The 13,835-nt window shown below is 55.1% G+C and overlaps 1 protein-coding gene across 1 annotated transcript in view; it reads right to left on the bottom strand.

Moving 5' to 3' along the window:
• Window positions 1–2,950: 2,950 nt before the first annotated feature.
• The window catches only part of XKR7 (XK related 7), a 23,899-nt gene continuing 13,014 nt past the window's right edge, over window positions 2,951–13,835 (bottom strand). Inside the window, exons 2-3 of the mRNA XM_079943762.1 lie at window positions 5,400–5,602; window positions 2,951–4,071 (exon numbers count right to left, since the gene is read on the bottom strand). Coding sequence (XP_079799888.1) covers window positions 3,116–4,071; window positions 5,400–5,602 — 1,159 coding nt within the window. The 3' untranslated portion in view covers window positions 2,951–3,115. The remainder of the gene's footprint in view (window positions 4,072–5,399; window positions 5,603–13,835) is intronic.

The raw sequence follows: 13,835 nt of genomic DNA on the forward strand, positions 1-13,835 counted from the left end.
TAAGAGACACTAAGGGCCCCTCTGGGCTGTGAACCTTCTCTCACTGCAAGGACGCTGTAGGGATTCTGGGAAAGGCTGAGCAGCCAGGCTGGGGGGAAGACAGGGAATGGGCAGTAGGAGGCAGGGACCCAGGGTGTCCAGTTCTGGCAGGGAAGAGAGACTGGCTGAGGTAGATTGTGTCACAGAAAGGAAAACAAAACCGCTTGAATGAGATGGTGCCCCTTCCCTACTCTGACGCCTCCATCCCAGTGAAACAAGGGGACCAGCAGGGACAAGATGAAGTAAGGGACAGGCCAGCAGAGAGAGGGACCTCAGGCCTGGGAGGGATGGGGTCCTGAGCTCCTAGGTGTGGAGGGAGGGGGCAGTCCTTAAGGGGCTGAACTCTTTCCAGAGGGTGAGACGCAGAAGGTGCCTGTAGCCCTCTCCTCGGGCCCTTTGACTATGACCGTTTCTGGTGTTCAGGTGTCTTTGCAGGCAGAGGCCTTTAGGGAAGGTTTTGTGGGATTGAGAAGATGTGGGGTGGAGGTGGAGTAAAGTCCAAAAATGAGCCTCAAGCCACGCCTCAGCACTGCCTGCTCGTCCCTACTCTCTGGTTCTCTGGGCAGCTCCTGGAGCCGTCAGGACTCCCAGCTCCCAGGGAGGAGATTTTTGACTTTTCTTTCAAGGATGCTGGGAATGGAGCAGCCATTCTGGGGCACTGGGAGTAAAATAACTCGCCAAGGCTGACCCTCATGTCCCCTCTCTGAGCCTGTTTCCTCCTCTGTAAGACGGATTGATAACACCTCTGTTGTAGGCAGGGGAGAGTTTAAGTGAAACAGTCCAGAGTGAAAACTGCTGGCAATCAACCCAGGAGAAACGATCGGTTGGATCTGGGTCCACATCCTCAATGCTCCCATCTCACAAAGGGCCATGGAATTTGGTCTTTGAAAACAGAAGGACAGAGGATAAAGAGGATGGGGGAACGCACCAGAGGGAATCTGGGTCAGCCTTGGGCTGCTCTTACCCCCCACCACCTTGAGGCCTGGTTCCTGAGGCATCTTAGGGATCAGGGAAGTAGAAGAAAGAAAGAAGGAAAAACACTCTCTGTGAGTTGACAGGAGGGATGCACACACCATTTCGGCCTGGGTGGGTGTCTGTGCAGTCACCTGTGGTGCTGGGGGGGTGAGGTGACTTGTGTCACGGGGGTGATGTGTGCTTTTGTGTGTGTGTATGTGCAGTCCTGCCTTCTCTGCCTTTGGAGCCACCCTGCACCCTGAGTGTGGCCCTCTCCCAGCATCCTTAGCAAAGCCACTATCACCTTTCACATTCTGATGGAAAAGCCAGGAATCTAGGACCTTGTGAGACTCGCTGCCACTCTGGGCCTCAGTTCCTATCTGTAACCCAAGGGAGGCTGAACCAGAAAGGGCTAAGTGCCCCTCTAATTTGCATAGTTTGCCCCTCTAATTCTCATGTCCACTTCACCCCAGCCCAGGTCTGCATCTGTCCTTAATATCGCCTGCTGAGCCCTTGCAGTGAACGAACCTTACTAGGCATGCGGGAGGGAGGAATTTGTGGGGAGGGGTTCCAAGCTTCGCTCTGTCCCCTCACCCCACAGAACTGCCTACTTCTCAGCTCCCATACCCCCCATGCTATCCAGGACTTGTCCCAGGTGGAGAGAAAGGGCACTGGGTGAGTGGTCCCAAGGATGCCCTGGGAGGTTTGGACCATGAGAATGAACCATGGGTCCCGGAGGGTTGTCAGATCTGAGGCAAAACAAGTCCGTTTTACAGCTGCAGCCCCAGGGAGCTGCATCTGCAAGGTGGCTAAGAGCCAAGATTCATGTCATGTCCCCAGAGCTAATTTTCTCCAGCTGGAAACCAGTTGGCAGTTGAAATGTCTCAGGAGTTCTGAGGACAGTTTCTCCTCGGGAAGGTGGCTGTGGACTGAAGTGGACAGGGGCACAGAACTCTTATAAACCCTAGAAGTCTAGAAGCGGAGTACCCTTTCCTAGAATATTCCACTCACACAGGGTTCTGATGCCTTCTTCCCCACCACCACGGCAGGAGCTAGAATTCCCCGCAGCAGAGCAGCAGGGTGCCAGCGTCTGCACCTCGTTATAACAGAATCCAGGTCAGAGTGACTCCCGAGAATGTTTTATCAGCTGTGTGTCCTGGAGCTCAATCCAGAACAAAGAATGTCTCTCTAGAACAGTCTCCCTGCTAAACGCGCCAGAACCTTATCCACAATCAAACCCAGACAGAGCATCTTCCTAGGCAGTTCATCTACTGCGGTCAAGACCTTCATCTAGAAGAAATGTTCTAGATGCTCACCTAGAACAAAGAATGGCTCCTTGAAACACTTCCCCTGAGGTGTCTGGAGCCTCCTCCATACAAGAGCCCACAACAAAGGCTGTCTCCTGAGGAACACTCTCTATGCTCCGGATCGAGGTTGCCCTCCCCCAGATCTGCCCCCCCTTCATGCTTCTGCCAGCCTGTACCTCTCCAATGTCTCAGGGTCCTCCCTCCTGTCCACCTCCAGCACTGTCAGCCCCCCACCCCAACTTCCCACCCCACCCCAACTCCCTCCTTTAACTCCCCTCTTGCCCAGGCTCCAGACCTCGACCCACAGGAGCTGTACCAACCTCGCTCACCAGATGCTCCCGCCTCACCCCACATCTTCCGTGGCCTCCTCCATCCTTCCCAGAGGCAGCCCACCCCCACGCCCCCTGAGGAGCACAGGGCCTAGGTCATGGACCCCCTTCTCTGGCGGGCCCACCAGAGTTGACAGGTGGGCAGCTCCAGGCAGGGGAGGGGGTGTGGGGTCCTCAGCACCAGCTGTGATACGGAGGCCTCCATGAAAGTGGGGCCGCTCCCGAGGAGCGTAGCACCAGTTGGTTCCCTGGGCCCCGGTTCAGGGGAGTTTAGGAAATGGGCCACAGGGCTGAAAACAGGGCCAAGGCCTGGGGCCTCCACAAGGCTGTCGCCTCCCATGAAATAACCCCATGGTGGGCGCCACTCTACCCTTGGACCAACAGATCCACTCCCCCTCAGCCTGGTGGCCCTGAAATTTTGGGCTCAACACTGTGCTCGATGTGGGATCAGCCAGAGTTCATCCCTTTTTGCAGGGAGACTGTGACCTACACCGAGGTCTCATACTCCAGCAGCTCCTGGGGGATCCCGATGCTCCGGTACTGCAAGCGGGGTGTCGTAGGCGAGGAGTATTCCAGCGCCAGAATGGTCTTCCGGAGCCGGCGGTCGATAAAATGAGCGTCCCAGGCAGGGTACTTCTTACGAGGCAGGTCAATCCGAATGACAGGCCCCTCTGTCCGCAAGGTGCGGGGCACAGGCGTGGGAGGCAAGCCAGGTCGCACCTGGAAGACAGGTGGTGTGGGGGTCCCCGCACGCTCGCCTCCCACGGAGGCCCCATCCCGCTCAGCGCCTGTAGTCCTGGGCAGGGACCTCGGGGGACTTGTGACAGCATCGGCTGGTGGGCCACAGGGCCCTGGGGCCTCAGGGCAGATGCAGCCAGGCATCTGGGGACCCAGCAGGGGCCCGTTAGGGTGCAGGAGGCAGTAGTAGACACACATGAAGAATATGCCCAGTGCGAAGCTGGAGGCCACGACGCAGACCAGAATAAGTGAGTGGAAGTCAGTGGAGAAGTTGCGGCTGGAGTACCAGAAGCCGGTGAGCACGGCGTTCTCGAGCAGGACGATGCAGTAGTAGAGGGTCATGCGGCGGCGGCTGCGGCCCTCCTTGACGTTGAACCAGCAGAAGATGTAGATGATGCCCACCACCATGTTGTAGATGATCTCTTCCCACTTGGACATGCAGAAGTCCGTCTCGCCCTGGATGACCCAGAAGGTCATGACGCACCAGTGTGCCACAATGAAAATGCCAAAGTAGAGCTTGTAAACGCTGGCGAAGAGCGCGAAGGCCAGGCTGCGGGCCGCGATGGCAAACAGGTGCCACAGCACCTGGGCCACGGCGCCCTTGTAGGACAGCGGCCGCTTGTCGTCCCGTGAGTCCCGCAGCACCTTCTGGTAGGAGGCCAGGGTCCAGGCCAGGGACACGAGTGAGGCGGAGGTGGAGAGGGCTGCGGAGACAGGGTGGGGGCAGGGTGGGCTGGGTTAGGGATGGGTCCGGGTTGGGGTCTGAGGAAAGGGGGAGGGGTCTGGGTCAGGAGCTGGGTTCTGAGGAGGTGTGAGGGAAGGGTCTACAAATCGAGAGGGGTGTGGAGAGGGTCTGGGTGGGTGGTCTTCAAGAACACTGAGGCAGGGGTGAGTGTGGACAGGGTTGGGTCCTTCTACAGGGGTGGGAGCATAAAGGGAGAGGGGAAGTGGGTGATTTTGGTCTCCATAAGGGTCAGGTTGGGGTCTCTAGTATGGGGCTGTTAGGGTTCAGGGGTCTTGGTGGGAGGTTGGGAAAATAGGGTCCAGGACTCTGGGAGTGAAAAAGGAGGTGAAGAGGGGGGGTCATGATTAAGGAATGGAGGAGCCAGAAGAGACTGTTAGAAGCTACAGGCCACCAGGATGAGGCTGGGGCATGGAAAGGAATATCCAAGCTGAGCACAGCTGAGGGCATGGGAGGAAAATCCCGGTGGGAAGTTTCGACTGGGGCCCAGGACCCTGGGCGAGGGATGCCCAGGGAACCTGAGAGATGGTGATAGAGTCTTCTGAAACACTGAGGGTGTGTCGGGCAGTGTCGGGCGGGAGGGGCACCGGGAGCCCCAGGGAGACTGGGAATGTGGCTTTTCTCTGACACTGAAGGGGTTGGCCTGGTCTGTTAGGGTTCGAGAAGCGGCAAGGTGGGTGGGCGGGGTGAGCTCCTGGGGACCAGGACGAAGCCTGGGAGGAGTCCACAAGGGGCTGAAGAGCAGTGAGGGGTGTATGGAAGGGCTCTCTGGAAACTGGTGGTGATTCAGAGAGTCTGTGAGGCAGAGGGGTCCCCAGGAGATGCAGACTGGGATTGGGACAGTCTGGGGAAAGCAGGGGCAGGGGACTTCCCTGAGGGTCTGAGGTGTGGTGATGGGGTCAAGAGCCTCTTTGGACTTGGCAGAAGTGAGGTCTGGTCTGCCCTGGCAATGGGGAAGGGAGGAGGGCGGGAGGGGGTAGTGCGCAGGGAGCCTGAGAAGAGCAAGGGGGTGGGGTGTCTCCTAACACTGAGGGTAAGGGGGCCATCGGAGGGGACCTGGGGGTCTCCAGAGGCCTGGAGAATGCAGAGAGTAGAAGGGGCAGGGCCTCCCAAACCCCGACAGTGAGTGCGCCAAGGTGGGGGGAGTGGACAGGGCCTCCCCAGGGGACCTTAAGCATGGGGCTGGTGGGGGTGGGGGTGGGGGACAGGTGGGGCCGTCAGAATACTGCAGACGAGTGAGCCCTGGGGGCGGGGGCGCCCGGGGCGGGCAGGCGGAGGGGCGGGGCTCACCGGGCAGCAGGTCGGGCGCGCCGCCGCGGTGCACCAGGAGGCTGAGCTGCAGCACAAGCTGCGGCGCGCTGCGCAGGAAGGTCTCCAGCAGGCGCAGCATGCTCACGTCGGCGCTCTCGAACAGCATCCTCCAGTAGAAGTGGCGCCGCAGCCGCTCCCCGCGCCAGCGGCTCTGCAGCCCTAGGTACATGGCGCGCAGGTACCTGCGGGAGGACGTGGTGCTCAGGCTGTTGCGCGCGCTCATCCCCCTCGCCCCCTCCCAACCAGACCCTCGCCACCCAGCAAGTGCAGAGGGCCAGGGCGCGGTGTTGCCCTGGGCAAGTCACTTACTGCGCTTGTTTCCTCAGCTGTGAAACGGCCTCATTGAAAGGATCGCCTCACGGGGCTGTTGTTGGGCTGCTCCCACTGGGCTCACTAGCTTAAAGCACTGGCACAAATTAAGCCTTGAATACAGCATTATAAGGATCATTATTGCTATGGCAAGTTAGGGCCTGCTTTCTTTGCAGGATTCTGAACACCTTACCCGGAGCTTGCAATAACCCTATTATTATCCCCATTTTAGAGTTGAGAAAACTGAGGCTCAGAGAGGTATGTCATTTGTCCAAGGTCACACAGCTAGGAAGCAGTGGAACCAGGATTCAAACCCAGATGGGCTGGTCTCAGACCCACACTCTAACCAATAGGCGACACTGCCTCTCACTGCAAGCCGTAAAGACTTGCCCATACACAGGTTCCTTCAGGGACGGTCCCGGTGCCAGCCCCCAGTTCTGTTGCCAGCTTCCTGGCCTTTTCCCCAACCCCACGTCTGAGTGCCCAGTTCTCCCCTTAGGGAAGCTGCTCAGAGATCCCCTGGCATTTGCGACTTAGCTGCTTCCTCTGGTGCCACTTCTCCCAACAAACTTCACAGCTCCAGCTGCTTTGTACACGTCACAGATTTGCTCGCCCTCACTGCTAAGCTTTTGCACTTTCTGTTCCCTCTGCCTGGAACACCTTGCCCTGTCCGCCAACCCCACCCCAGCCCCAAACCTGGATAACTCTTGCTTTTCATCCAAGGCTCAGCTTTTAGATATGACTTCTTCAGGGTAGCCTCTACTGATCGCCCTCCACCTGAGGTAGGGGCCTCTCCCCGGCTTCCCTCCGACCCAGCACTCGTCACAGTGGGTTGTAACTGTCTGGTTATGCATCCATCTCCCCCAGGCTGTGAACTCCATGAGTATGACTAGGTCATAACTGACTGCTATATCCTCAGTTCTTAGCACACGGTAGGTGCCAGTCCTATTGGCTGCATGACTGAGTGCATGATTCCAAGTCTGTTTAACTGAATGGAACTCTGGTAGCCCCGTAGGAGGTATGGAAGGGATCTGGAAGTCCTGAGTTCAATTCCTGACTTTGCTTCTAATTTGCTGTGTGATTTTGAACAAGACCCTCTCTGAGCCCTAGTTGATCTCCCCTAAAGTGGTTGTGAGGATTAAATGTATGAGGCACTTTGCAGCTATAAAGTGCAGTGCCCATTAGGGTGACAAAGGACCTGTCCACACAGATCTCTGCCCTGGTTCCTTGCCCAGCAGCTCCACTCCTGGCTGTTGCAGGTACAACAGCCCCAAACCCCAAATTCTCTGATACACAGGACAGGCAAGCCCTTTTCATGAAACCAGAGAAGGCTCCTCTAGGAGTCATATCCCCCCAAACTGGGGGAGAAAATCCCACTAGATTCAATGACCCTATTGCCTGAATCCACAATCAGGGAAGCAGGGATCCGGGGGTCTATTCCCTGATGTGAAGTGCCGGCATTTCCAGGATGTTCTGTATTCAGCTGTGTGTGACCAGCCCAAGGGAGGAACCACAGTGCTCCCTGGAACTTGTGCTCAGCTAATTCCCAGAGTTTTCCCAAATGAGTATCCTGGTCTTAGCAATGGTGTGGCCCTCTCTGGGCCTCAGCTTCTCTATCTGCCAACAAGAGGGATGGGCTTGGAGACTTTGGAGATCCTTTCAGAGCTAATGTTCTGGGACCCAAACTTCCCCCCAAAACATGGCCAGAAACATACCATTTAGGCCTCTCCTTCCCATCTCTGGGTCTTCTGAGGACCAATCGGTGGTGTAGACACACCCTCAGTGTGAAACAGTACGGGATTGGCCCCCAGGACGGGGAGGAGGGCTGTTCCCTCAGAAGCTGACTCAAGACGCAGAGGCCCTTCAGTCGAACTCTCCTGTCCAGCGCTGGAATCCCTTCAGCAGTTCCCAGCCCCGTGCATTTACCCCTCTGCTCACACACTTCTCAGAACAGGGAGACGCTACCTCTTGAGGCAGAGCCTTTGGCTTCCGAGCAGCTCCAGGGCCGAACTGTGTTTCTCCTGATGAGCAGAAATTTGTCTCCCTGTGACTTCTATTCTCTAGGCCCCTGCCTACCCCCCAAATAAGGATGTCTGCAGCTAGAATCATTCATTCACATAGCAAGCGTATCTTGACCACTTGCTATGTTCCAGGCCCTGTGACCTTAAGTACCTCACAGTCCCACGGGAGAACAGACAAGCTAAGAGCTGAAATAGATGCTCTAAGATGCTGTGAAACCCAGAGAAGGATCAGTAACTTTAGCTGGGGAAGACTTCCTGGAGGAAGAAACACTTGATCTCCACCGCCAGGGTTTTGCCAGGCCTGGCGGGGAGGGTTGTCCTGGGGAGGAGCACTAGAAGACTAGAATTGTGAAGGGCATCAAATTTTGGACTGAACAGTTCCTATTTTATTCTCAATCTGAATTCTATCCCAGAATCGGGGGTGATGTGATCAGCTCGGTAGCTGAGAAAGCTCACTCTGCTGGCTGCCTTGGAGGAAGGCCAGGTGAGTCCCCAGTTTAGTTCAGGCCTGAAATGACAGGGCTGAGTTAAGGCAGGGCACAGAGGAGGAGTCGAGCGCAGAGCTGGGGATGCCAGAAGTGGGGGCGACTCGGGGAGAGACCAGGCTGGCCCCCAGAGCTTCTCAGGGCCCAAAACGCAGACCACCTGTCCCAGCCTCCATCTCCCCCTTCCCATTCCCTTTCCCAGTCCTGCGGCTCCGGCTTTGAACAGGAAGGAGAGACCAGCTGGTCCAGTGTGAAGGGGCCTGGGGAGCTGGGGGAGGGCAACACCCTGGAAGTTTCCCTCAGGCTGAAGACCATCTGTTTCCCGGCCTGGGTCAGCATGAGAAAGGCCCCAGCCCGGCCAGCATCCATCACCACCTGACAGGCTGCTTGCCCAACTCCCCACCCACTCCTGTCCCCTCCTGTGCCAGCTCCCAACACCCCACACCCCACACCCCACACCCCAGCTAACAGCAGACAAAGGGCTTACCCAGCCGAGGGCGCTGTTGGGCCAGAGCAAGGAAGGGGGAGGGGAAGAAAGAAGGCTCCTGAGACCCAAGAACATGGGGTCAGCAGGGAGCGTGGAGAGACCAGGCTGCAGTCCGAGGGTGAAAGGGCCTCGGTTCAGCCTCATTTTGCCCCTTGCCCCTTTTGACAACAGGTCCAAAAATCGTGGCTGTCCTTTCCAGCCGGTGGTACATGCTCGTTGCCAAGGGCCTGTGAGGTTTTCATGGGCCTAGCAAAATGTTTGAAGCCTGGAAAAAAAATTGGCTCTAAAACACAGGGAAAAACTGCAGAATCAAAATTAATAAATGTTTAATTAAATGTCTGCAAAACAGAGCATATCAGCCAGTCGACTGCAATTTGGCTTGTATCTGGGTATATATAATTTACATTCAATGTCTGATATGGCTGCATTTTAATATACTTGATAGATGTGGGGCCCACAAAAGTCTTAAAACAGCTCTGCCCAGGACATACAACCTAATTTCCCTGGGCCTCAGTTTTACGTTCTCTAGAAAGGAGCACAGCACTTGCCCTCCTGCCTACATCACAGCCACTGGGGCGAGGATCAGGAGACAAGACGGCAATATGCTGGGCTTGTGGGTTTGCCCGTGCCCTGGATGCTGTGTGGCCTTGGGTAATCTCTCTGCCTCTCTGAGTCTCATTTTCCCCCTTGTTGTGGGCATTTATAAACTGTAGAGGAATGTGCACATAGTGAGGGTGAGCATATGCTAGGTGGAGGCCTCTGGCTCCTTCTGATCATCCAGCCTCTCTCTTTTAATTGAAAGTTGACGTACTAGCAGGTGCCCTTAAAACCTCCTCCAGGAAGCCCACCTGATTCCACTCTACTTGAAAGGAAGTTGGAAGAAGTTGATTTTCACCACAAATGGGACCGATGCCACCTACAGAGAACACCTCATCTCAGGGAAAGGAATCCAACTTCAGGGGCAGTGCCTCTACTCTCCTCCAAAACACAACCCCAATCTGTCCATTCACTGACACCACCCTGGTCCAGGCCACCATCATCTTCTGCTTTCTCAGTCCTGCATCCACTCCTGTGCCCCACCACCATAGTCCATTCTCCACATGGCAACCAGTGGGATATTTTAAAAACTAATCATGTCAGATCACATTATTCCCTGTCTCAAAATCTTCCAAGGGCCTCCCATCCCACTTGGAATAAAATCCAAGCATTTCCCCTTGGCTTGCAGGCCCTAAACCATCTGGCCCTTTCTGCTTCTTTCAACTCGTCTCAAACCACTGCTTCATTCGCGCCCTGGAGGTTCCTGGAAGCCAGCCCAACTTGGTCCTGACTCTGGACCTTTGCACTTGCTACTTGCTCTGCCTGAAACACCCCCTTCCCCACATCCTCCCGTGGCTGATTCCTCAGCTCCCACGTCACTTTCTCAGAGAGGCCCCCCAGGCCACTCATCCTATGTCAGCCCCTCCACTCTCACTAAATCACTCTCACCTCTCATATCACTCTGTCTTATTTTGTTCTTAACATACACTATGAAACAATCTTATTTATTAATTTACACATCTATTTTCTGTTTTACCACTGTGGTTTGCTGAGGGTCGGGACCTCATCTGTCTTGGTCACCACTGTGTCCCCAGCATCAGTACGTGTAGTAGGCACTTGATAAATATTTGTTGAATATTTGCACATGAGTGTTTGCAGGTGTCTCCCTCCTGACCTTGGAGGCCCTGGGGCTTCTCTGCCTGAGTTTGCATAGAGCCAGAACATCTGTCCTTCCTCCTCCAGGAAGCCTTCCCTGATGCTCCACAGCCTGGTTGGGCCTCCCCAGCTCTGACACCCCCAGCCTTAAACTGCCCGAGGCCAGCGTGAGCCAGAACCTAACAGACAGCTCTACCGCCCCCATTTTACCGGTGAGGAAACAGAGGTGCTCAGAAGTCTGTTTTGGATCTAACTTGCTGACTCCCAATCTTTGGCTCGGAGAAGAAGCCTGTCTGGGAGGAAGTTGGAAATTGAAGTGGTAAGTGTGTATCGTTGAGGATGGGGTGGGGAGCAAAATGACGAAGCCTAGAGAAGAGAGAAGCCAGCAGTGAGCGTGTGAAATCCCTCCACTCAAGGATCCGAAAGGCTGTCTCCTCTGGATCCCCCGGCCCTGCGAGCAGGCAGCTGGGCAGGAGATGAACAGAGCTCATCCCCTTCTCCCCAGGCCCAGGGACTTCCCAGCATTGAGGGCTCCTTTCTAACAGGCAGAAGAGAGAAGGATGAGGGGATCCCACATCCCTAAGTAGCCAGAAAGTTTCTGGGTCACCCTGTCTCTCTCCTGTTCTCTGTTCCTGGGTTGCCCTGAGTCTCTGGTACCAGTCAGGGCTGCTGGCCTTGGCCTCAGTCCCCGTGCAGAAGGTCATCCTGGACCCGTCTTTTGTGTGTGCTCAGATCCTCGGTCATTGTCTGTCTCTGTCTCTGGCTCAGATCAGCTTGTTGTTGTGTCTGTCCCCTGAATGCAGGGTCAGCCTATTTATTTATCTGTTCCTCCATTACTGTCAGTCAGTCAATCTATTTGTCAGTCAGGGTCACCCTGGGGCCCTGGGTCAGTCCTCCTGTCTGTCCTTGGACTATAGGTCACATCGTCTCTCAGATACTATGTCCATCTGTTAGTCAGCTTGACCCTGGGGTCCCACGTCAGCCTGTCTGTCTGCTCTTAGAGGCCAGGAACGTCAGTCTGTCTGTCCCTTGGATGTCAGGATAGCCTGTCTGTCCCCTTGGATACCAGGTCTGCTTTTCTGTCTGTCTTTCTGGCTGTCTCCTGAATACTGCCTGTTGGTCTGTCCGTCTTTCAGTCCCTTGGCGGCTTGGTCCATCTGCTGGTCTGTTGCTCAGCTCGTGGCTCGCGTGACTCTGCCAGTTTTCCGGCCGCCCTCCCCTGCCTGCTCCCTGTCTCCCGACTCTGGGGCTCTCTCTGTCTGTCTGCGTCTCTCACATCCTCGGCTCTTCCATCTGTCGATCTCAGCGTTTCCGAGTGTGTGTTCTCGTCCCTCTCCACTCCCCCTCACAGCTCTGGGCCAAAAACACAGCAGCTTCCAGCGGCTCCCCCGCTCCCACCCCATCCAGAAACGGCACCATGGCCAGCTCTCTTGTCTCCATTGTGGGCCAGGCTTGCAGGCTCTGGAGGGTGACCAGGCTGGGCTGATGGAAAGCAGCAGGAACACTGTACCAACTGGGCCCACAACTGCTCCGTAAGTCTGTAGGGGGATAGCGTGCAGGCAAAAATAATGAGAATAGCTCACGCTTACTGAGCACCAACTGTATGATAGGCCGTGCTAAGCCTTTCTATACATACTGTGCATTCGTCACAGCAAATCTTTGAGGTGGGTACTATTATTATCCTTATTTTACAGATGAAGAAACTGAGACCCAGAAAGGGACTGGGACTTGTATAAAGTCACACAGCAAGTTACTGCCAGACCTAGGACTCAGACTTGGCTCTCCATGGGCCCCTGCATCAGAGAAGGTGCTTCAGTTGCCTGGAAGGTATTCAGAGGGCTGCCCGGGAGGACCCGTGTCGGACAGGGCTGGACCTAAAAGCTTTGCTTGGAATTATGTGGGTTTAGAGAAAACTGGGGAAGGGGTGACAATAGTAGTTGGAGTGTCAGGAAACCCAGGCTCAAGGCCTCCACTGGACTTTCTGGGAAAGTCCAATTCCTCTGTGGGCTTTAGTTCTCCTACAAAATAGGTCCAAGGAACTTGATGCTTGCCTACCCCAAGGAGTTTTCATCAGGCGCAAGTCCCCACACATCCCATCCTGATAACATCAAGGCCCGACAGCTGTCTCCTAAACCCACGTACTTCTCCCCACCCCAGTATCATCACTCTGGTCCAAGCCACCCAACCTCAAGCAGGGCAGCCTCCATCTACCTTGATCTCCTTCCCTCCATCCTTGCCCTCATAGACCGTATTCTTCACACAGCAGCCTGAGGAGTCCTGTAAAATCCTAGGTCAGGTCATGTCACTCTCTACTGTCCTTAGAATAAAATCCTCACCATGACCTGTGGGGCCCGGTGCGATCCAGCCTCTGTCTACCTCTAGGACTTCATTTCCCTCCGCTGTCCCCCTCTCCCACATCTCCAGCTACACTGGTCTTGCTTCTTCCTGGACACCCCAAGCTCTTTCCAGCCTCAGGGCCTCTCTCTGGAAAGGGCTTTACCAACACGTGGCAAATTCTTATTCTTTCCATCTCAGCTCAGTGTCACCTCCTCAGAGAGGCCTTCCCAGATCCGCCCCCTGCCTTCCAAAGCAATTCTACCCACCCCTCTTGCCACTTTCTGTCAAGTTACCCTATTTTCTGAATAACACATATCACAACCAGAGATGATCTAACTTACTTGCTTACATATTTCTTGTCTGTCTCTCCACGAGCGTGGGGACCATGTTTGTCCTCTTCTCTGCTATGCCCCTAGTGCCTGGCACATAGTTAATGTTCAATATATATTTGTTTCTTGAATGAGTGAATGAATGGAGTGTGAATGTATTTTATAAGCCCCCAAGTGAAGGCTGTCAAGTACAGAGGGAAAGAATCAGCCTTGAGAGGCAGGGAGACCCGGGTTCAGATCCTGACGCCATCATTTACTGTCTGTATAGTTTTAGGCAAGTTGCTTCCCTCTCTGAACCCTTCAGCTCAATGCCCACCTTATGGGATAGCTATAAAATCAGAAAGTGGTGATTTGTATAAAATGCCCAGCCCAGTGCAGGGTATTCAACCAATACGAGGTTTTAAGAAGCTGACAGACTCAGAGGCTCCAGCAGGGAGAGGAGGTCTTGTAGTTTCCAGTTTAGTTTCTAGCGGGGCTGAGACCTACTCCTCGCCTGACTTTCCCTGGTGCTCACTGAATCCATCCTCAGGAGACAGAGGGTCAGAGAAGTCCCTTCAGGACAAGTTCACAGGGCAGGGCCTTATTTGGGGTCTTCGCCCTCCTCCAGAAAATAACTGCCACTCATCAAAGGCCTTCTGTGGGCACTTTGCCAAAATCCTCACTGCAGCCCTGTGAGGTTTCGTGGGCATGACCCCCACTTTCCAGAGGAGGAAACTGAGTCTCAGAAAAGAGGAGGTTCACTTGACGTTTATTCA

This window comes from Stenella coeruleoalba, assembly GCF_951394435.1.
Source record: "Stenella coeruleoalba genome assembly, chromosome: 15".
NCBI lineage: Eukaryota > Metazoa > Chordata > Mammalia > Artiodactyla > Delphinidae > Stenella > Stenella coeruleoalba.